At 31.8% G+C, this 24,147-nt stretch overlaps 1 protein-coding gene across 1 annotated transcript; it reads right to left on the bottom strand.

Moving 5' to 3' along the window:
* Positions 1–7,201: 7,201 nt before the first annotated feature.
* Positions 7,202–10,347, bottom strand: LOC103490534 (probable serine/threonine-protein kinase At1g54610). The gene is made up of 7 exons (XM_008450073.3): positions 9,448–10,347; positions 9,079–9,363; positions 8,681–8,998; positions 8,362–8,589; positions 8,093–8,193; positions 7,893–8,010; positions 7,202–7,789 (listed from the first exon to the last, which is right to left on the bottom strand). Exons 1-7 carry the CDS (start codon positions 9,868–9,870, stop codon positions 7,499–7,501), a joined length of 1,764 nt encoding a protein of 587 aa, XP_008448295.2. The 5' UTR covers positions 9,871–10,347; the 3' UTR covers positions 7,202–7,498.
* Between the last annotated feature and the right edge of the window lie 13,800 nt (positions 10,348–24,147).

Here is a 24,147-nt window from a genome sequence, read left to right as displayed (position 1 = left end):
GGACTAAAATTCAAGATTGGGTGCAAAGGAAAATTCAATAATTCAAAGTGAGGAAAAGAAAGGGGAAAAGATGGGGGAAAGGATTATACTAATAATAATAATTCTTATTATTCTACGTTTTTGTTCAAAAGCATTGTTATTAACTCCAAATTTGTAAGCAAACAGTCAAGGACTGGATAGAACTGTTAAAAGAAAGAAAGAAAGAAAGAAAGAAAGAAAGGTTGCACTTTTAATATTTTTCTTTTTGGTTTTTTTCCATTAGCTAATTGAGTACTTCCACTAATTCCACTTTGCCCTCTTAATGTTAAGCAGCTTCTATTCCAAGTTGTTCTTTCTTTCTTTCTTCCTTTCTTTCTTTCTTGGAACTTCTTAAAGGAATTAATTATATCTTCAAAGAAAAGAACAGAGAGGTTCACAAACTTTTGTCTTTAATTTTGTTGGCAATATTAGTGGGTTTTGTTAGGGTTTATTATTCATATACAATACTATCTATCGTTCATAAATTGCAACACCATAAATTTAGGAAGATACATGAATGATCTGATATCATATTTAAGGACGTGAAGGACATGAAAAATGTGTTCAATGTATGAATATATGAATATGATTAAAAACCATTTTAATTTTGTTTGAGCAGGATTTGATGTTCCATTCCAATTTTGATCACTTACGTCTCAATTCTTCAAAACATATAAATATCCATTTGTTTTTTCTTTATTTTTATTTTTTTAAAATTAAACTTTGTAATTATAAATTGTAAACATACATTTTTGTTATCTACTATACCTTTTAACTAATATGGGGTAAAACTGGAATGGAACATCAAATTTTCATTTCTAGTTTTCTAATCAAGTCTTTCTAAATGCGAAGAAAAAAAGATTTTTTTAATAATGTATTTTTAAAAAATAATAATTAAGATAAGGTGGCAGAGAAGAAATATAAAAAATAGAATAGTGAAATTGCGTACTCGGTTCCACAATTATGCTAAATCATAGATTAGATACACGTCTACATGCCAAAATTATGGACCCAATCCACAACGTATTGAAGTTGTGTACCAGGTATACGACTTCATCACTTCAAAACTTAGTCACTGTGCCTCTACCTTCCATCTTCAATCACTTTAGGATTCTGCCTTGCATCTTATGAAAACTCTTCCTTCCTTTGCGATTCGGCCTTTCATCCTTCACGAAAAATTAACAACCAAGAGTCTCCCTCGAAGTCGGTCTTCACAAAAGCAGTCTCCCTCCCCTCCCATTTTGCCTTCTGATTTCGTTGTCACGAGGTATGTTTATATCCTGTATGATTTTACTATATTATATTTTGATTTGGTGATTTTAACTAAGTCGTAGACTGGATACACAACTTTGCTGTAAAAATAATTTAATCTAGGATCGTTATTCGATTTTACGATTTATTTGTAAAAATTATTTGAATTTAGGTTATTTGATTTTAGTTATATTATTTGATTTTAGGAAAATTATTTGATTTTGGGGGAATTATTTAAATATGTTACTTGATTTTAAGTATGTTATTTAATTTGACTTTAAAGAAATTATTTAAATTTAGCTATGTTATTTGATTTTAGAAAAATTATTTAACTTTAGGTGTACTGTTTGATTTTAGGAAAATTGTTTGATTTTAGGTATGTTATTTGATTTTAAGAAAATTATTTGAAATTATTTTATTTTAAGTATCTTATAAAAAAAACAATTTGATTTGAGCAACTTTAAATATTGAGGATTAGAGATATTTTAAATGTTTTAGAAAATAATTTGATTTTAGGTACTTTGAATTTTGAGGATAAAAGATATTTTAAATGTTAATATATGTGGGGTATTGTTTATGGTGAGTTCACGAATAAAGAGTGTGGATAATTTACAATCTCATGTTTGAATAATCTATTTTAGGACTTGAATTCATATAATAATGACTGCATTTTTGTAAAATTTAGGAGTTCAATTCATGTATTGATTAGGCATTATAGAGCTTAAATGTAATTTAGACATATGTAGAGTTTGAATTTGGGTATTCAACTATTAGGCTTTGTTAAATTACATTGATATATCTCTAATGGTGGTCCTGATATTTAACAGCCGATTAAATATGTCGATGTGGCATTCACGTCACGATCAAAATGACTATTTTCATGCAGACTATTCATATTTAATTGATTTAAGAGGCAAATATGATCAAGATTGACGTAGGATTCATGCATAGTATATCACAATGTGGTATTCACAAAATGGTCTTTGTATACAAGAATAAGCAACACACGAGCCAACTGTATCAAATGACTACCTAGTACACACAAATTACAAAAAGACTCATCACATATGATGACACTTACTATTATTGCATGTTAAGAATTTTAATATGATTTATTTTAGAATTTATAACAAGCACATTATTTCATTATATTATTTGTAATTGTTCAAAATTATTTTGTTCAAGACATACGTGCTTACTTGATGGACACAATTTATAAGATTTGAGTTCAATGCATGATCAAACTTTGGAAAATATAGAACATATAATTTAGCAGACCAGATGTCTCAATGTTGCCGAGACGGATCAAAGACACATTCGACATAGACGACGACAGGACGATGATGTCGTAGAAGGAGATTAAGATAATGCTTAGTTTGTAAATAAAAATTTTAATTCATATACGCATATAAATTTCAATTTTAAATGTAGAATTACATGAAAATGCATTTTTATTTGCACCAAAACCATGGTCATACTAGAAACTTAAGGTAAAAAATAATCCTTCAAAGCTTAAAGAAAAATGTTACCTAAAAATATACATTTTTTTTAAAACTTAAAATTTTTATAACAAAACTCATAACACTCTTCTAAATCACTGTTTCCAAGTTTTAAGACACATCTTTCAACTATGCATTAAGTTGTCTGTATGGTTTTAAAATTTAGGCTATAAAAATCTTTCTAATTAATTACTTTAAATTGTCAGTATGGTTTCAAAAGTAAGTAATGCAAGCGAATTAGGTGGAGAAGGAACTTTAAATGTTCGTGTTAAAAAGAAAAATGTGTGGAGGAATTTCTAATGCAAGTGAACATAGAAACTGAAGTTCGCTGTAAATGAGCATAATAATCATAATAATTTTGGCTAGATTAGGACAAAAATAAGGGCATGATTAATTAAGTTTTTAAGAAATTAAACTATCCAATTTTCGATAATAGTTTGAATTTCTACCTTATTTTTATTATTTCTTTACATCCATCCTATTTTTGTTATTATTTTTTAAAAAAACTCATATTTCTAAAAATAGTCCCAAAAAAACAAATTTAAACTTTTTTTAAAAAAAACAAAATATTGTAAATATTATTAATATAAGTAGATCTCCATTAGTGTGCTTGGTAGCCATAGTCACATGTCAACTTATTAGTCATCCAACATACATATATCATGTGTCTATCAAATACTCAATCTTAGTGATCATCTGATACATGCTTGCCAAATTGCATATAAATAGGGTTTTTGGTGGAGTTGTAAGACATGCCAAAATCGGAGAGTTTTCCAAATAATTTGGAGAAAGTGGATTTTTTTTGAGATTTTCAATTTCTTCTTTATTTTCTTATTAATTTATTTATATATTATATATTATATAGGGATCTTTTAAAAGATATAAAAAAGCGGCAAAATATTTATACTGTATAGAATAATTTCAAAAACGAAAAAAGCCTAGAGGCCCACCGTGTAAAATACCCAAAATGCCTCGTCAACCACGCTGTCAATAACGGACACGTAATATATTTGCGATCGTTTAGATATGGTTCAATATATACACGATCATTTAGATATGACTACAAGACGATTGTTTAGATATGGTTATAATTTATATGCGATCGTTTAGATATGACTACAATTTATCTTTTTAATTCCATCATTTAATTTTGTTACACGATCGTTTAGATTTGGGGACCCAAATCTAAATGATTTTTTTTTAAATTTGGTACACGATTTTTTTAATTCTTTTGCTACACGATCGTGTAGATTTATTTAGACGGTCGTTTACATTTGGCTACTCCAATCTAAATGATTTTTTTTAAGATTCTTTATACACGATCTTTTAGATTTTGCTTTTTTTTGTACACAATTTTATACACAGTCGTTTAGATTTGATTACTCAAATGTAAATGCGTAATAAGTAAATAAATAAATAAAGACGACGGAAAGAAATTGCAGCGAAAAAAAGAAGAGGAAAAGTAGAAAGACGATGGAAAGAAATCGAAGTGAAAAAAAAAAAAGAGGAAAAGTAGAAAAACGATGAGAAAATTAAACGACATAAATAAAGAATTGAAAAATAAGAAAGATGATGGAAAGAAATCGTAGAAAAGAAAAAGAGAAAAGAAGAAAGACGAAATCGTAGGGAAAGATGAATCACGAGGAAGAAAAGAAAGATGGAAGGGCAAACCTCGAATATTTAAAAAATGATTAACCTTATGGACTTTGTTACACGAGACGTAAATAGTTTTTAATTATGTTATATGTATGTAAGCTTCCCTATTATATATTATTTTATTTTATTATTTTAATATTATAATTTTTTGATTTTCGTATTCTAGATGCGACTCATTTTCACAAAAAAGGAATATGAATGTAATGATTAGACAAAAAAATTTTGTAATTAAAATTTTAAAAGTATTGTAAACATAATTATAAATATTCATAACACCAATTTTTATATAACCCTCCTTCAATTTTATATGTTATAACATTTATCCTATTGAATTTTATAACGTAACATATACCATGATAGATTTTAAAATAGAAGTATGTGGTGTCTTTTGTAAGATATACCACAATTGAGTTCAATTATTCTCTATTTTCACTCTTCTCTATTCATCTTTTATGTTGGTTGATTTTAGTTTCTTGGTTGTTTATTTCATAAAAAAGAAGATACAGTTTTATTACTAAATTAAAATATATGGCTCACAAAGGAATGAAATTGGGTTTGTCAAACAAAATTAATTAAACTTATTTGTGAGTTTATTTTCTACGGAAATTTTTTAAAAAAATATATATATTAATAATAAGATAGTAAAATTGAGTATTAAAAAAAAGGAAAAAGATTAGATAAAAAAAATTAGAAAAAAAGAAAGGAAGTAATTGTTAAATAACCCCGTAATGGTTGATTTACATTTTAAAATATCAAACAGAAATTGAAGTCGCTTTTATTTCTTACTAATACTTTCCCATCCATCCTTTTCATTTTAATCAATAATTCCTTCTCTTTTTTTTTTTTTTTTTTTTTTAAAAAAAAAACAAAACTTTATCTTTGAATTATAATAGCTATTATTCTATAATTTGAATTTTCAATTCCTAAAACCTAAGTACGTAAACAAACACCAAAACTCTCCATTTTCCCCTATTACTTCCAATCTACATCCTTTTTTCATCTTTTCCTTTTTTCTTTTTTAGGATCCTTTTTCAACTAATTCTTTACTTCTAAATTGAATTTTCTTCAATTCTACCTCTTTTTTTTTTTTTTTTTAATTCTAACAAAAAAAAAAAAAAAGAGGAAATAAACCCATCTTCATATTTCAAAATTTTTATTTTTACCCTAAACTTTTTTTCTTTTTAACTAAATATTCATATCAATCTTTTATGTAATCTCTATGAATTAATTTTAAAAAATACGTAATGAAACAAGATATTTTTAAATATAGTAAAATAAACTAAAAAATTTACGACATATAACAAAATTTTGGATTCTATCCATGATAAACGTCGATAGATTTCTATTATTGTCTATCAGTGTCTACCATTGATATAATCTAAATTTTTTCCATATTTTATAAATATTTTGTTAAATTTGCTATTTTTGACAATTCTCCAATTGAAATATTAAAATTAACATAAATAGTGATGGAAAACTAGTGAAACTTAATTCATTATAATGTTTTTTTAACTATTTTAAATTAGGTTAATTTTCATAAAGATAACAAAACACTAAAATATTTACGATAGCCCATGAAGCCGGTAAATTTCTTTTATAAATTCCAGATTTGTCTTTGATATTGCGGACACTTGGTCACTTCTTTTTTTTTTTCTTCTTTACGGTTTTTCCATCTTCTCTTCCAAAATTTTCCATCTTCTTTTTCTTTCTTTCTTACTGCTATTCTTTTTCTTTCTTTCTTTCTTCATCGTCATGAATATCAAGATCGTTTAAATATCACTTTGTCTAAACAATAGCTTACCTAGCCAATATGATTGTTTAGCATGGTCAACACGATCATTTAAATTTGAAGCACTTTTTTATCATTAAAAAAAGAACTACACAATCGAATGGATATAATTTAAACGATTGTTTAGCATAGTCAACACGATCATTCAGATTTGAAGCTTTTTTTTCCATTGTTAAAAAAGAGAACTACATGATCAGGCGGATATGATCTAAACGATCGTTTAGCATGGTCACGATCGTTTAACATGGTCAACACGATCGTTTAAATTTGAAACTCTTTTCCCATCGTTAAAAAGAACTAAACGATGGTGCTGATACTACCTATACGACTGTGTATCATTATCTACACAATTATGTATCATGATCGTTTAAAAAACGATTACATGCGTGCGTGTGGCCTATTAATCGTGCGTTGACTGTGACATTTTTTTTTTGTATTTCCACCGTGGGTTTGTGGGCATTTTCTGTTTTTAAGCTTGTTCTATACGGTATAATTATTTTGTCGATTTGTTATATTTTTTAAAAAACCCCTTTAAATTAATTACTATAAATTAACAAAAAAAAAATTTTTAGTTTAGAATTTAAGTTAAAAGTATGACTCTTAAAACTTTAGAACCAACCAAAGTGAAACAATGCTCCAAATTCAAGAATAAAATTGTAATATTTTATAATGTATAGGAAGCTCTAAATTTAGATAAAACAATTGCAAATATAACATTTAAATTTAAAATATTAGCATAATGTATAGCAAAGTTTTTAAAAAAAATTATAAATAGAGTAAAGTGTAGTGACATAAATTATATTTGCATTTTTTCCCAAAATGTTAGTCGTATTATCTCTAAAATTGGTATATTTATTTGAGCTCTTATTTACATATATTTCTTAATTTATTTTAGTTTCATACATCGACGGGGGATGGCTGCGTGATTTATCCACGCTCACTGCATTTTTCTTTTTTAATTTTCTTAGCCAAAAAATTAGAACTCATGTATTTATAATGGTATATATATATATATATGTACAATACTGTGATACATAACCTAAGGCCTTTTTTCCTTCCTACTTAATTACATACAAAGCCGAGATTGACATCTTTTACATTCCTATCTCTCAATCAACAAATACATCTTATATAAGGCCTTGCAAAATGGGTCATCCTACGAAGCCCCTCCCCCCCCTTGAAATTTAGCAACCTATCACACCTGATGCCTTTCAATCTTCCAAGTGACAACTCTTTCTAACTTTCTTCATATCAACCTCCCCTCTTCCTTCTTCTTTTTGATGGATCACACTTCACTACAACTGGATAGAGGAGGAAGACTTTTGTCTTCCCTCATTGATTCCGGCCTTGAAACTCCTTTTGATCTTTCCCTTATGTATTTATAAGAAACAAATTCCATTGGACCAGATGATGTTAAACACTCACTCGAAATCGAAGTATTTTTCGGTTCCTTTTTCGAGTTTGTATGTCTTGGTCCCTGAGTCATTATAGGTCCTGAGTTTGAGTTTCTCTTGGATACCAAATCGTAGGAACACGTTTCATTCCGGTATTTTGCAGTCCAACGACTTTGTTTTCTCTATATAATTCGAAACCAAATGGGATTAGAAAATAAAGAGACGAGATAACAACTTAATTATATATATGGAACAAAATTACAACTCATCATTTAAGAAGTTTACCAATAATGAAATAACCAATTCAGCATTAGTCTTTGCAGCAGGAACAACTCTAGATTGCTTCAATCCTTTTACTTCTTGGTAGACTATTTGGCTTCTCTCACCACCTACTCCTTGTTGCCTGTGTAAAACATGCAACTAAGAAACTCCAAATAATGAATTCTAGTTTGTTTGTTCTCTTCAAGGAATTCTATATATTTTACCTCCTTGCTTCTTCTTCACGCAGTTTTGTATTGATCTCTTTGCTTGGAGGGTATTTTGGCAAGCTTGAAGGATCACTTGGTAAGGGCCTTGTGGTAAAGAACTGTTCAAAAAAGACCCCCTTTAAGAATATGAATGTCTTCACTTTCTAGTTTCAACTGAATTGAATTGTTGGTAACTAAGAAGTCACGATATGGATATACAACTAGTGTCTATAGCCAATACATATGTTGCTTATCAGTACAAACACGTTAATCGATATGTGGTGTACCTCACTGTCGAGAGCGGAAGCTGCAGTTCCTCGCCCTGCAGGATCTATAGATAACAAAGTGTCCATAAGATCGACAGCGCTATGAGGAATATCGTTATATCTTTCTCGAAGACATCTTTCGTATGACGGTGGAGGTTTCATGCTTGTTGACTGCTTCAAATGCAATTTTTTCCAATAGTCCTTGGAAGGAGAACCACATAGCTTATATATTTTATGTAGTTGTTCAACCTGATTAATTTTGACAAACGATAACATTTAAATAATGTATTTTTGAAGATACGAAGGTGATCTCAGCAAGTTTTGTAAAGCTATATTGTACCTCTGTTTTTCCAGGCAAGATGGGTTTGCCACTATATAACTCTCCTAGAATGCAACCAGCACTCCACAAATCAACTTCCACTCCATATTTAGACGCTCCAAGTAAAAGTTCTGGTGGTCGATACCAGAGAGTTATTACACGGCTTGTCATCGGAACTGTTGAATGTGAATCAAAGAAAACAGCCAACCCAAAATCTGCTATCTTCAAAATGCCATTATTGTCAATAAGAAGATTTGAGCTCTTGATGTCTCTATGTAGAACCCCGTTACTGTGACAATGATCAAGTCCACTCAAAAGTTGCTTCATGTAACACTTCATCTGAAATAGGAAGGAAAAGGGGCTTGATATAATATAGAGTTATGGATGAATCAGTGCTACTTGTGAGATACAAATATTACCTGTGGTTCGGTGAACGATGCACCAGGCCGTGATGTGAGTCCGGTAAGATCATGTTCCATATATTCAAAAACAAGGTACATGGTACAAGATGTTTGTGATGTGATCAAACCTTCCAACTTAACTATATTTGGATGATCAAGCCTTCTCAAAACAAGGATTTCCCTTGCCATAAACTTGATACTCTCAGCATCTTGATTGTCAAATCTGATCCTTTTCAAAGCCACAACTTTATCTTGAATAATATCACGAGCTTTATACACACTGCTATAAGTTCCTTGGCCAATCTGCAAGAATGAGATATATGTATAAAAAAGAAGAACATCATAGATGTAGCAAGTTAAATCAGCTGCAAATTTATGAGCATATACTTTCTCTAACTTGACGAAGTTACTGGCACGTTTTGGCAACCAGTCTTTGATAGCTTCACAAGCCACAACAGCCAGCCAACTCGGCCACCCGGCAGCGACTTGCTCGGCCTCGATAGAGTTTGGAATCTTTCTGATACGTGGATGGTCGATAATGGTGACATCAAGGAAATCTGTCTTCTTCTTCTCATTAGGAGGTTGCTTGTATGAACGTAGAGAACCGTTTGGCTTCGTATCGAACAACATAACCGTAACATCACTACAATCCAGTCTATCCTTCTCCCAAATCTGAGAAGAATTGGGAGAACCAGCTCTTGGTATTTTCAATTCAGAGAGGTGTTTAATAGAGGAATGGGGTCTTTCGGAGCCATCATGCTCATTGTCACTACACTCGTCAGCTAAAACCTTAGAACAGATGCAGCCCATTTTGTAAGAACAGAACAGAACACAAAACAAATCAAGATTATATATTATATTCTGACACGTATATATACAAATCCACCTTGTTTTCTCCAATATGAAAGAACCCACCAGTTAGACTTGAGAACAAAAAAACAAACAAAAATTCAACCCAATGTCATGTGTTCTTATTGAAGTAGGAATGTAGAAGGAAAAGCAAGATTAAGCAGTCCCCATCCGTACCATTCAAAACATTGGAAAAGTAAGAGGATGAGGATAAAAGTAGTTTCAAGAAGAGAGAAAATAAAAGGGATAAACTCAAGATGTATTGAGAGGACATCATAAACAGTGGAATAAATGGATCATGGACTCGTTCAAAAGCAGCAGATGAAGGTTATTAAAAGTTGAAGTTGAGTATTGAAAAGCGACTGGAAGAAGAAAAAACAGAGGGAGAAGGGCGTGAAGAAAGGGGAAAAAAGAATTCCAAAAACGTCAATCAGATAAACCAATCGACAATCAGCCCAGAAACTCTCGACATGTTAAAAGGATTTTATATGGTTATTAATTTTTTCACCTCAAGGACAGTGTTTTTTTAAGTTCATCAATCAATTCTCAATTTTTATTTATTTGCAGAGCAAATGATCGTTGAGCTTCCTCTAGCTTTCAATTCAAAACCAATAAGCATTGAGAATTTGAGAGTTGAGAAGTCCATCAAACCCAAAAAAGTTGAACTTCGTGGGGCCTACCACTAAAAAGCGCATTAATATAATTTTTTTTTTTTTTTTTAGTTTTTAAGTGGATGGAAATATTGAGATCAAAAGTGTTAAGTAGTTATATGTGTTGGATTAATGAGTGAAGACAAATATTTTTCTTGATAGAAAATCTTTAATTGTGAGCCTCCATTGGATTAACTTCTTATAAACAAGGAATGAAATTGAAATAGAAGAGAAGGTTGAGAAATGGGGGCAAAAAGAGAAAAGAAAAAAAAAAGAAGTGGGAATAATGAATGAGAAGATGTGAGGAAACAGTTGGGGAATGGATAATTTCAAAGAAGTTGTTGAGAATTATTAATGAATACAGCATCAAACATATTAGAAGGGATTGAAATAACATTAACCCCACACTCTTAATTCATTTTTCAACTTTCTTTCTTTCTTCATCATAATTAAAAGTACAACTTGTATTCCAAAGCCGCCATTAATCACCGTCTTTTTCCTTTTTAGATACTTATTATTAATGTAATAATATCTTTTGTAATTAAGAATATATTATTTGTTTCCTTGTTTATCATACAGATCCTTGTATTTATTTCCTTGTTCTTTGGTATATTATACCCAAGATATTTTATCACTAAAATATTTATTCCACATGGTATCAGAGCTTTAACCTAGGTTACTATTCAGCGTTGCTTTATCTTGCAGTGTTCTATTCGCACGCGGTTCTCCGACGACCGATCTCTGTCCGCGTTTCTTTGGTGACAATACGCATCTCTCCAGCGTTCGATCTCTGTCCGTAGCAAGTGACCCAGCACACCCATCCGCGTTTTTGTACACCCACCCGTTCGCGTCTCTCCAGCATTTATCTCTCTGGCGTCCGATCTCTGTCTGCAACAAGTGACCCAGTGCCCGCGTTTTTGCACCCGCTCGCATTTTTGTACCCTAGCTTGGTGAACGCCGCCCGCGTTTTTGTACCCCTGACGTTCGCAACAAGTTCGATCTCTGTCTGCACTTTTCTCCATCTGTTCGCATGCCTCGCACGCCGTCGTCCGCAGCTGCGATCTCCGACTTCCAATCCTAGTTATCTATTCTCTGGCCTCCGTGAAACCCAGTCAAAGCCGTGGTTTTCTATTCGATCCCGTTGTTTATTGCCGCTCTCTGAATTTTATTTCTTGTGCTAAATGACTATTTAGATCTATTGACCAATATTGTGTTTTGCTGACTTATTTCTTTATTGTGAATAGATGGAGAAAAGTGAAATTGCTCGCCCAATAACCACGATTCTTGATGGTTCTAATTACATTACATGGACAAATCAAATGAAAAGTTTTTTAATTGGACGGAGATTATGGCGTATTGTTATCGGCGATATTACCAAACCGACCAAACAAGATAAGGAAGACGATAGCAAATTTATTGAACGTCTTGTAGAATGAGATAGTAAAAATCATCAGATTATTACCGGGCTTAGTAACACATCGATCTCGGCTATCCATACACAATTTGACGCTTTTGAAAATGCTAAGGAATTATGGGTTTTTCTATCTACACGGTTTAAATCCGTCGGATTAGCTCATTACTATCAGTTGCAAAATAGCCTTGTCAATCTTAATCAAGAAGTTGGGCAATCGGTGAATGAATATCTAGCAGCGTTTCAACCCATCTGGACTCAAATCGATCAAGCTAAAATCAGTAAAGAACATCTTCGTCTTATTAAAGTCCTTATGGGACTTCGTCCAGAATATGAATCTGTTAGGGCCGACTTACTACACCGCAGTCCCTTGCCCTCATTGGATGTAGCTATCCAAGAGATATTATTTGAAGAAAAACGCCTTGGCATCAATCTCTCCAAACATTCCGATGTTGTTCTTGCAGGCACTTATTCATCATCTGGAGCATCAAGCACATTTTGTAAGAATTGTAAGCTCACTGGTCACAAATTTATTGATTGTCCTAAAATAGAATGCAGGTACTGCCATAAGCCATGACATATTATGGATAACTGTCCCTAAAATCGTCTCGACCTCGAAGCTATCCTGCAAAAGCAAAGAACTTTACTAAACCTGGTACCTCCTTTATTGCTGTTGCTGCTTCAGATAATTCCACCACCCCCCATTTTCAGATAAGTGATCTTCAAAGTCTGCTAAATCAGTTAATTTCATCATCTTCCTCTGCATTTGCCGTCATACCAGGTAATCGATGGCTTCTTAACTCTGCTTGTTGCAATCATATGACATCTAATTATTCTCTTATGAACACTCCTGGTCCTGCTAAATCTTTACTACCCATTTACACTGCTGATGGCAATTGTATGAACATCACTCACATTGGTACCATCAATACCCCCAGTTTAAATCTTCCTCATACTTACTGTGTCCCAAACTTAACCTTTAATCTAGTGTCTGTTGGTCAACTGTGTGATCTTGGCTTAACTGTCTCTTTTTCTCTCAATGGTTGTCAGGTCCAGGATCCGCAGACGGGAAAGACGATTGGGACGGGTCGCAAAGTGGAAAGATTGTTTGAGCTCCTATCACTTCAGGTTCCTTCTCCTTCATCCATCTCTGCTCCTATCACTGATTCTGATACATATCAGTGGCATCTCCGCCTTGGTCATGCTTCTCCTGAAAAACTACGTCATTTAATTTCTGTCAACAATTTAAATAATGTTACCAAGTTTATCCCTTTTAATTGTTTAAACTATAAACTTGCTAAGCAACCTGCTTTATCTTTTTCTCCATCTACTTCTATATGTGATAAACCTTTTGACTTAATCCATTCAGACATTTGGGGTCCTGCCCCTACTACCACTGTCCATGGTTATCGCTATTATGTCTTATTTATTGATGATTTCTCTCGATTTACATGGATCTATTTTCTCAAACACCGCTCTGAACTATCTCGCACCTATATTGAGTTTGCTAACATGATTCACACCCAATTCTCTTGTCCGTTCAAAACCCTTCGCACTGACAATGCCTTGGAGTATAAAGACTTCACTCTTCTATCTTTTCTCTCCCAACAGGGCACTCTTGTTCAGCGCTCCTTCCCTCACACTTCTCAACAAAATGGGCGTGCTGAGCACAAACATTGTCACATTCTCTTGACTCAGTACGTGCCCTCCTTCTTTCTACCTCATGCCCTGAGAAATTTTGGGTTGAAGCAACTTTTACATCAGTCTATACCATCAACTGTCTTCCTTCTTCTGTTCTTCAGAACATCTCTCCATTCGAAAGATTATATGGTACTTCTCCCAACTACTCTAACCTTAAAGTCTTTGGTTGTGCGTGCTTTGTTCTCCTATATCCTCATGAACACACTAAACTTCAACCACGTGCCCGTCTCTGTTGTTTCCTTGGCTATGGCACTGAATATAAAGGTTTTCGTTGTTGGGATCCTCTTTCCAATAGACTTCGTATATCTCGCCATGTCACATTTTGGGAGCATACTGTGTTCTCTCGCTTGTCCTCCTTCCATTCCTCCTTCTTTAGTCTTCAACCTTTCTTCACCGATACCTCTGATGAACTTTTTCCTCTCTCTGAATCCACTCTTGATACTGAGCTTGCTCAATCTGCACCTACTTCTGCAAACTCAAACCAATCGTCCGTCTCTGATGATGGTCCTGAACCTACTCCAGACACCCATCCTCGTCGTTCTACTCGGTTAAGAGAACCTCCAATCTATCTCCAAAATTATCACTATTTTTCCACTATTGTTTCTCTTGTTGAACCCACCTCTTATCAAGAGGCTAGTACTGACTTTTTATGGCAGAAAGCAATGAATGATGAATTACAGGCTCTTGACAAGACACACACTTGGGACTATGTTGACTTACCTCCCAGCAAAAGACCCATTGGTTGCAAGTGGATCTACAAGATCAAGACTCACTCTGATGGCACTATTGAGTGTTATAAAGCTTGTCTTGTTGCAAAAGGATATTCGCAAGAATATGGTATTGACTATGAAGAAAAATTTGCTCCTATGGCTCGGATGACATCTGTTCGAAGTTTGTTAGCTGTTGCTACTGCCAAGCAATGACCTCTCCTTCAGATGGATGTCAAAAATGCTTTCCTTAATGGGACTCTTTCTGAAGAAATCTATATGCAACCTCTTCCTGGTACTTCTCCTCCCCCTCACAAGGTGTGCCTCTGCGTCGAGCATTATATGGACTGAAACAGGCTCCATGGGCTTGGTTTGCCACATTTAGCTCTACCATCACTCAACTTGGATTTTCTTCTAGTTCTCATGATACTGCACTCTTTACTCGTCACACACCCCAGGGTATTGTCCTTCTTCTCCTTTATGTTGATGACATGATTATCACTAGTAATGATCCACAGACCATGTCTGATCTCCAACATTATCTTGATCAACATTTTGAGATGAAGGACCTTGGGTCTCTCGACGCTCAGACAGGTATTGCTTATCTCAAGCCAAATATGCCTCAGATCTCTTAGTTCGCTTAGGAATTACTGACTCCAACACAGCTTCGACACCATTAGATCCCAATGTTCATCTAACCCCCTATGATGGTGTTCCTCTTGAAGATGTGAGTCTATATCGACAACTTGTTGGTAGTCTCATCTATCTAATAATGAGTCGCCCAGACATTGCATATGCTGTTCATATTGTCAGTCAATTTATGGCTGCTCCTAGAACCATTCATTTTACTGCTGTGTTACGTATTCTTTGCTACATTAAGGGAACCTTGGGACATGGACTTCAGTTTTCCTCTCAATCATCTCTCATATTATCTGGCTACCCTGATGTAGATAGGGCTGGGGATCCCACTGATCGGCACTCTACAACAGGTTACTGTTTTTACTTAGGCGATTCTCTCATTTCTTGGCGTAGTAAGAAACAAAGTGTTGTCTCTCGTTCTAGCACTGAATCGAAATACCGTGCCCTTGCTGATGCTACTACTGAACTTCTATGGCTTCGCTGGCTTCTTGCTGACATGGGTGTTCCCCAACAGGGACTCACTCTCCTCCATTGTTATAATCGTAGTGCCATCCAAATTGCCCACAATGATGTTTTTCATGAAAGTACAAAGCACATCGAAAATGACTATCACTTCATTCGTCATCATCTCTTGAGCAATACTCTTCTCTTACAACCTCTCTCCACCACTGAGCAACCAGCAAATATCTTCACCAAAGCTTTACCATCTACCCGCTTCAATCAATTGCTTACCAAACTCAAGCTGATAGATACTCTACCACCTTGAGTTTGAGGGAGGGTACGTATTAATGTAATAATATCTTTTGTAATTAAGAATATATTATTTGTTTCCTTGTTTATCATACATACCCTTGTATTTATCCCCTTGTTCCTTGGTGTATTATACACAAGATATTTTATCAATAAAATATTTATTCCACACTTATAAACACTTCCCTAATTAATTCCCATTCCTATTCACAACCTATATATATATTGATCGTTTTTATTTCTCAACTTCAAAATGCTAGCTACTTGTTTTGGGCCCCTGACCGACCTGTTGCGTTCCATGGGATATATATGTTTATTACATTATATAATTGAATGGAGGTATGCTTAAGTTGCCTTATTATTACTGTTAGGTTAATCCAATATTAGATTGATATTCTTTTAATATATTTTTATCAACTTTATAGGTTATAGTGAAAATGTTATCACCTTTTGAACTCATTATATATATTTATTGTGAATCTCAATAGTATGTAGAAGTTTATGCATGATATGTTTGGGCAATTTACTCTTTTAAATTGCTGTTATTATTATAATTATCTGATATAAGAGGAACATGAGATTCAAAATCTCAGATACATTGGTAAAACTTGGTCATACGTTTAATATATAATTGAGGAATAGCCAATTATTATACTCTAATTTATCATTAAATGAATTCTCAATAATCTAAATGATTATAAGATATAGTAAATATTAAAGAGAGATAGAGATAGAGATAGAGATAGAGATAGAGATAGAGATAGAGATAGAGATAGCGATAGAGATAGATCAGAGAAATATTCAAATTTTATTTGAAAAAAGAAACCAACATATCCCTTCATTTTCATTTTATGTTGCCCCTCCAATTATAGATTATTTGATTTTAGTTTCTGGCCTTTTGAAGAAGTATATATCTCTTTTAGCCCTTAATTTGTTTCATTTTTAATTCCAAAAGTTCCAAAGTAAAAATATATACATGGAAAATTAATGTACTTCATATTCTTATGAGTATTATTATTAATCTAGCTAGAAGAAAATTGGGTACACCAAATTAATTGCCATTGTACAAATAAATACGCATTCTAACGTTTAATTAATAATAATATTAGAAATAATAATAAAAACTAAACTAACTAACTAACTAAATTTTGAAAGCTTCAAAAGTAGTTTTTCTAGAACTTTATTTATTTTTGGAATTTTGACCAACTCTTTACCGTAACCAATAATTGAGACAAAATTGAATTAAATTTTAAATCTCCTTCACTTTTTGTTCGGTTCCTACCTATTTATTTATTTAGTTGTTGGTTTTTTTTTTCTTTTCTAAATTAAATTTATAAATATCACTTTCATCTATTACTTTCTAAGTTTTATTTCTCTTAAGAATGTTGAAAGGAAAAGTTAAAATTTTAAAATTAAGGAGGTATTTGAATTGCATTTTCAAGTGATTAAGTTGTTTTTTTTTAAAAAAATCATATGTTTGACAACCACGTAAAATAAATTAAAAAAAATAAATTTATAAAATAATGTAGTTTAGGATAAATACCTAAAAGAAATTGTGTAGCCACAGGAAGTGTTGTTATTGCCAAGATTTCGTATGAAATGGGAGAAATCACCTTGAGTGAGAGAGAGAGAGAGAGAGAGAGAGAGAGAGAGAGAGAGAGAGAGAGAGAGAGAGAGAGAGAGAGAGAGAGAGAGAGAGAGAGAGAGAGAGAGAGAGAGAGAGAGAGAAATAAAAGAAAAGAGAAAGTCAGAAATCATAATTGATGGAGAAATATATATGTAGTAGATGGCCTACCCTCATATTGGTTGAAATATTCTAATATGTAGGACTATAGAAATAAATGAGTATAGTTTGGGCCAATTTTATAATTATAATTATACTGTCACATTTTACAATTTTTAATTTACAAACACTCCTTTTCTCATACTTGTCTTTTTAATTCTTTTTTAATTTAATTAACTAATTAATTTATTATTTATTTCATTATTGAAGTGATTTACCTAAAAAATTATTTATTTTCCCCTTCTAATTTAATAATGTTGCTTGGATTCCATGTAAAGCCTTTTATTTAAATCCACCATTTATGTTATCTTTCATCAAAATCCCTCAATAATTAAACCATTGCTCAATCTATATATTACTTTAACAATTTACTTGTTTAACTTCCATCAATAACAATTTAACCTCCCCTATTTTATAATTTATAATCATTTAGTCACTATTATTAAAACTCTATAATTATTTTATTGAAATTTTTTTATCCACGTACATCAAATAAATAATCAATAATCAAATTCTAAACGAAGGTGAGAGTTTTAAGGCACGAACGTTTTGATCTTCAATGAATACAGGTGCCAACTAAGTTAAGTTTGTATAGTTAGTAGTAATTAAGTGTATAGAGTGACATTCTTTTAAAGAAAATGTAAAATGTACATGCAGTAGAGTATACAAATGATAGATACCGTTGATAGACTTCTATTAGTGATATGATCCATTATTGATAGCTAGATAGATTCCTATTAAGTGATATGGTTTTTCACTAACAAAATTAAACTCCAAAAGCTAGATATCTAAATTTTGTTATATTTGCAAATTCTTTTGTATCGTGTCAAAATTGTTTATATATATATATATATATATATATATATATATATATATATATATATATATATATATATATATATATATATATATATATTGGTTCAAATTGCAATATTTGCAACTTCTTCTTTTATAATAGCTAGGGGGTGTATTGATTCAAATTTTAAAGTATATTGTCTAAATTGTTATAAACTTTTGAAAGTAGGAAAACTAAAACCTTACTAACTAAAGCTAAGATGTAAAAAGAAGTTATTTTGAATGAAAGTTGAGGAGTATAAGTACTTTTAGCCTAAAGTTTAAATTGGGAGCAAAATTATTTTTGGATATGCTTTTATTTTGTTTGAGAAAGTAGCATTTGACAATGTGTAATGCTTAGAGTGGGAACTCGAAAAGTACCTGATAGGCTACACTATTTTGTATATTAAAAAAATTATGATTATTGAATTTGCACCCATCTCATTCATTCATTGTAGGCCAAACTTCAAAATATATTGCTTGTCATCCTAAATAATATGGTGTATTTCAAGATAGTTTATATTGGAAACCAACATGCGTTATGTTTGGAGAGTGGAGCATGCAAGAAATTGGATCTATCGTGACAGTTGATTCCATCCCAAATTAAAAAGAGAGAAGAAATAAATGTCATCAAATGTCAAAAAGCACGTTTTTGGCAGGAAAAAATATAATTTTTTGGATTTGAATTTTTTTTGACAATTTTTAAGTGTCATGAATCTCTTGAATATAAATAATTAAATTATAAGTATTTATTTTAAGTTACATAAGCTTCTACGTCTCTAAACTTAACATTCTCATTTGGAATATTTTTGCTTATGTCTCAGTTTGGGTATTGTTGCATGTTTTCTCAAAGACATGCATAGTAAGATGGTCTAAGACTTACTTTTTCAAGATTTTCTGTTGCAATTTGGTAATTGCTTGTATTGTTTTTTTTTCTTTTTCTAAACTTGTTCTATTTCTTTAGATTTAAAGTTTTGATGTGGCTCAATTTACATTGTTTCCTCCAAAACCAAACATAGTATATATCTTTTTGGTTTTACATAAAGGTAACATAGAGATATTGGTGAGTAAAACAGACAAGAAAAACTTATTATGGTGTCATGGTTACTGCGTTTTAAATAGGAAAAACGTGTTACAATGCCTCTCCACCACTCCATTTTTTTCATACCATCTGATGTTATCTTATTCAGGTTGCTTCAAAACGTTGGAGATTGGATATAAATTATAGCCAAGATGCAGTTTTGATGCTTCTTCGACGAACTAGCCTGATGGTATTTAGGTATTGGAGTATTCCCTTTTGTTATGGAAATAATGGTGCTTACTGTTGCACCAGATTGTGAATTAGCTATGCTTTCTGAAAAAATTATGCTGCAACTGATTCTCTTTCTCTCTCTGTCTAAGAATGGTTGTGTGTTTGTTGTAACCCCAGGTTAATTGTATTATTTTATTTCTATAGGAGGCAAATTGTTATTGATGGACTCAACATGCAGAGTATTTTTGAAGAAGTAGAAGCAGTTTTGTAAGGAAGGTTTTGAGATGGTCTTCCAATGATGTGATGCGTTCATGCTCTCTTGCTGGGAACTGTGGTCTTGCAGAGCAGGTAATGCAATAGGTCTTACTTCTTTCCTTCGAGATCATTTTTATTTAATGATACAGCCAATTGGTACAAGAAATCTGGTCTTTCATAATGTTATCTCTTGTTATCAAAAACTTTTACTTTTATGAACACGTAGTATATATATGTATATATATTCATTAAATAATGGGTTTCAAATGTTTTAAATAGTTGTGACTTTAAGTTATTTGGATTTTCTTGTTCTTGCTCAAATTGCATCATTGGTGAATAATTTTTGTTATTTTATACGTTGTACATCGTGTTTATACTTTTACACTTTATTTAATTCAGTATTTCATGTGTACTGACGAGACTAGGAACATGTCTTTGAAGATGCATAAACTTGGATTGCAATCGTTATCCCACACATTTGATGGTTTTGTTAGATTAGTTATCTCAGAGAGAGGGTTTCAGTACTAGCATGGAAATAGTAAATTATTTTGGCTTTGATTAGATCTTGATTATCATTACAAGCTAATCTTTTGCATTATTGGATTACATAACATTGATGTTGGAGTATGTCTTGCGTTAAAGCAAAACTAATCATCATTCTTTTTGGCTCTGCATTATTAGGATGTTTGAGAATAGCTGTTATGATAGAAGAGGTTCTTTATACAACAATGTTTTACCACTCTAATTGAAGTACTAAATATATATATGGTTTTAGGAGAAATATAGAGAGACTCAAACATTCTCTGTACTTCTAGATTTTATGATCATCATAAATTGTTGCGGTCTCTTGGATGTAGATTATGGCCTTGGCTATGTGAGGTTAAGTGTATTCCTGTTGAACAATAGAATGTCCATATGTCCAACTATGTTTAATTAATTTTCGTACTGTTTAATGTTGTCATCGTTGTTGAATAGAACCATTATTTATTGTTTCTCCAATTCGCAGTAAAATATGTTTCTGTTACTCATTTCCACTAATTTCTAAACAGGAGTTCAAGTATTGATTACCCAAATAGAAGACGACTAGATTCTTGTTGCAGATTTGGGTATCATAGACTTTAGTTGTCACTAATATAATCATGCCCTTACTCCGACCTACTAGATCTCTAGCAATCAAAACCAGATTTTCGGTGTTAAGTTTGCATAAGAGTCGTCTATTTTTCTTATATTCTTATATTGATGTGTAGAGTCATACTCTAAAATTTCATTTGTTTTTCTTATTAAGTTTTGCAAGAATCCATTGGAGCAGTGAAGCCACATTGGAGTAATTGATTGATTTATAGGCCTATTGTAGATTTGGTAGCAAAACTTTGGTTCAAATGTACTTATTTAAATAGCTTGTTGGTACCATTGTACAAACCCTTTACCAACAATTGTACAAATATTACAAAGTGTATGTTAACATGTATATATTAAAGCGTTAACAATTTGTTTACATATGAGTGTGTTGTATAGTTTTTTGTGCTTGAATTGGTCTGTGTAATATCAGGGTGACAAGAAAAATAGAGACTGAAAATAAAAAAATAAGGCAAGAAACAAATGTAATAATGGAGGAGTATATGACATTTGAATTAAAAAAAAATTGTCATGGAAAAAGTATTTTTGACAGTCAATTAAAGTCATGTTAGGTGAAATGATGACAATTAGTCATTGTCATAAAATATAAATAATGATAGTTATTATCTGTCATCAATAAGAGATTCGTGGTATTTATTTTCTGTCATGGAAAACATTTTTCATGATAGTTTTTTCGAACAGTCATAAAATACTTTCCATGACTGTTGGAACAATGATTGCAAATAATCGTCACGAAATCTAACTATGACAGTGCTTAACTGTCATCGTAAGCCCTTTTTTTTCTTGTAGTGATGTTTGTAATCCTTTAAGATCAATTTAAATGTTTGGTTTAATAACACGATTCTCCTTATACCATCCATGCAATAGCTTTTCTTATTTGGAAGGATTAAAAATCTATATTATTAGAATTATGAGGATGTTTAGATATATGGATATAGTTTAATGATTTTTAAAAATATGTTTCCTTAGGGTGAATCTTCCGTTCTTCATTATGCATTTGTTATTATTATTATGATTACTTTTTTAAAAAGAAAAACTCTATAATAGCCAGGTGAGTTTAATAAATATGGAATAATAATGACATTTTTATATGTATTACAAATAGGAAATTGAATTTGTGAATTAATTGTTGCCAAAAGTCATATGGGATGGAGGTATGAATTTATGATTTATATGTTAGTTGTTGTGGTGTGTGGACATGGATTTTGGTGACCATATATATATATATATTACATATATTCATAATTAGTTTAAGGAAAATGTTTGTATCACATTTGGTGGGAAAAAAATGGTCAAACTTAGGTGGGTTTTGTAGCAGACCCAAGAAGAAGAAGAAGAAGAAGAAGAAGAAGAAGAAGAATCTAGTAGGAGTATCTAAAGTATATTCTATCGTAATTTTTGGTAACTAATTTTTGGTGGGTTGCCATTGGTTAAAACTTTAAACCATGGGCGATACTATAGTCTGTGTACAATATAATTTGAATTTCCCTCACTTTGTTTTTTTCTTCTTCAAAAATTAAAGAAAATAATAATCTTGAAGTCAATGTTTGCTGCCCAGCTTGAAGAACATGGAAAATAATAATTCAGAATTATAGACAATATTTTAGAAAATTAAAAAGATGTGTCTGAGTTAAGTTGAATAAATTAAATTGAGGTCAAAATATAGGTTGAATTTTGAAGGAGTTTGTTGTGTGTTTGTCTGTCCTCGTAATCTCATGGAAGTCAGCATTTTGGTTGCACTTCTTTGGGACCATTATTACCCTTTTCTTTTTCTCTCTGATTTTCTAGAATTTATCTTTTTTTTTTCCTGGCATTTATAGAAAATAGTGACTTTGTTTTTTCTCCCTTTATTTCAATTCATTTTGTCTTCCAAATTCATTTTGAAAATAAGAAAGTACGAATTGTCTACTCCTAGTTTACTCTGTTACCTACAATATTACTACATTCTACGTAACAATTATTATTGAATAAGTATAAAGCGATAAATAATCACACAAAGATTGGTAGTATAAATTACTTATTTTGGGGTATAGTGTCTTGGAAAGACAACTCATTATTGTCAATGATAAGCAATTACAACGTACAATTGCTATGACTCATTAATATTTCTATCACTTTAATCAATCACCTACGTCCCATTAGTTGTGAGACTCTCTCTCACAATAACTTGGACTACCTTTAAACTTGCATATAAAATATTTACGAAAAGTGTCTTAGGCTCCCTTAAGACAAATACTCCCTCTTTGCAAACCTCGAGCTCCCCTCAAAGTGGAAGACTTCTTCTCACTTGAAATAAATATTTTCCTTCTATGAGCAAAATTCGCTTTTGCTCGAAATGGCTTAGTGTTGTAGAAAAATGATATTGGACCATCCTATATTGTATATGTTGCGATCTACTAAGTTTTCTTTTTGCTAAACTCTAAAAGCAAATTTAACACAAGATTTTGGTAAGAACCAAGGTAAAGCACTGAGATTTTTCTTTTGTTTCCAGCTGAGAAAGGAGAAAGTCATACAATACCCTTTTTGGTACCAAGTTACAGGTAATTTTTAGAAGATGAAGTTGTGAAAATAATAAAAAAGCATAGTGATTTTGGTAAGATGATAACAAATAATAGTAGAAAGGGGTGTTGGAAATCATGATCATCACTTGTGCAACTCCCACCTCTCGATGATATAGCCATTAGTAATATTTTTATGGTATGTGACTGCTTGCAAGAAGTTGAACTTAAGTTTTCATTTATTTCTAAACAAATTTCTTAATTTGTTTAATGAAAGAGATTAAAGGGTTTCCACTTTCTCTAAGTGTTATGTTAAACCACCAATATTATTCACATATAATAGGAGAAATAAGGGGAAGTGGGCACATGATATGTTAGTTAGAGAGGTGGAGGAGAATTCAGAGGGAGGAAACTGTACTGGTGGGCCAATCAGTTAGTTGGGATTGGAAAGGGATTTAAGTCAGGGAGATAGCAGAAACTGGTGTGCAGAAATTTGCTGAAATTAAGAGGGCTAACTCACTCCTTGAGAGACAGGAGGAGTAGTACATTGGTTCTGAATTTTCCTTGCTTTCTGGTTTCTTGTTCTGTCTTTTATTTTCTATTAAATTTGAATATTGTATC

Source organism: Cucumis melo, chromosome 11, assembly GCF_025177605.1.
Source record: "Cucumis melo cultivar AY chromosome 11, USDA_Cmelo_AY_1.0, whole genome shotgun sequence".
NCBI classification, from domain to species: Eukaryota; Viridiplantae; Streptophyta; class Magnoliopsida; order Cucurbitales; family Cucurbitaceae; genus Cucumis; species Cucumis melo.
The sequence above is the reverse complement of the archived record's forward strand: the minus strand, read 5'-3'. Positions and strand labels throughout refer to the sequence as shown.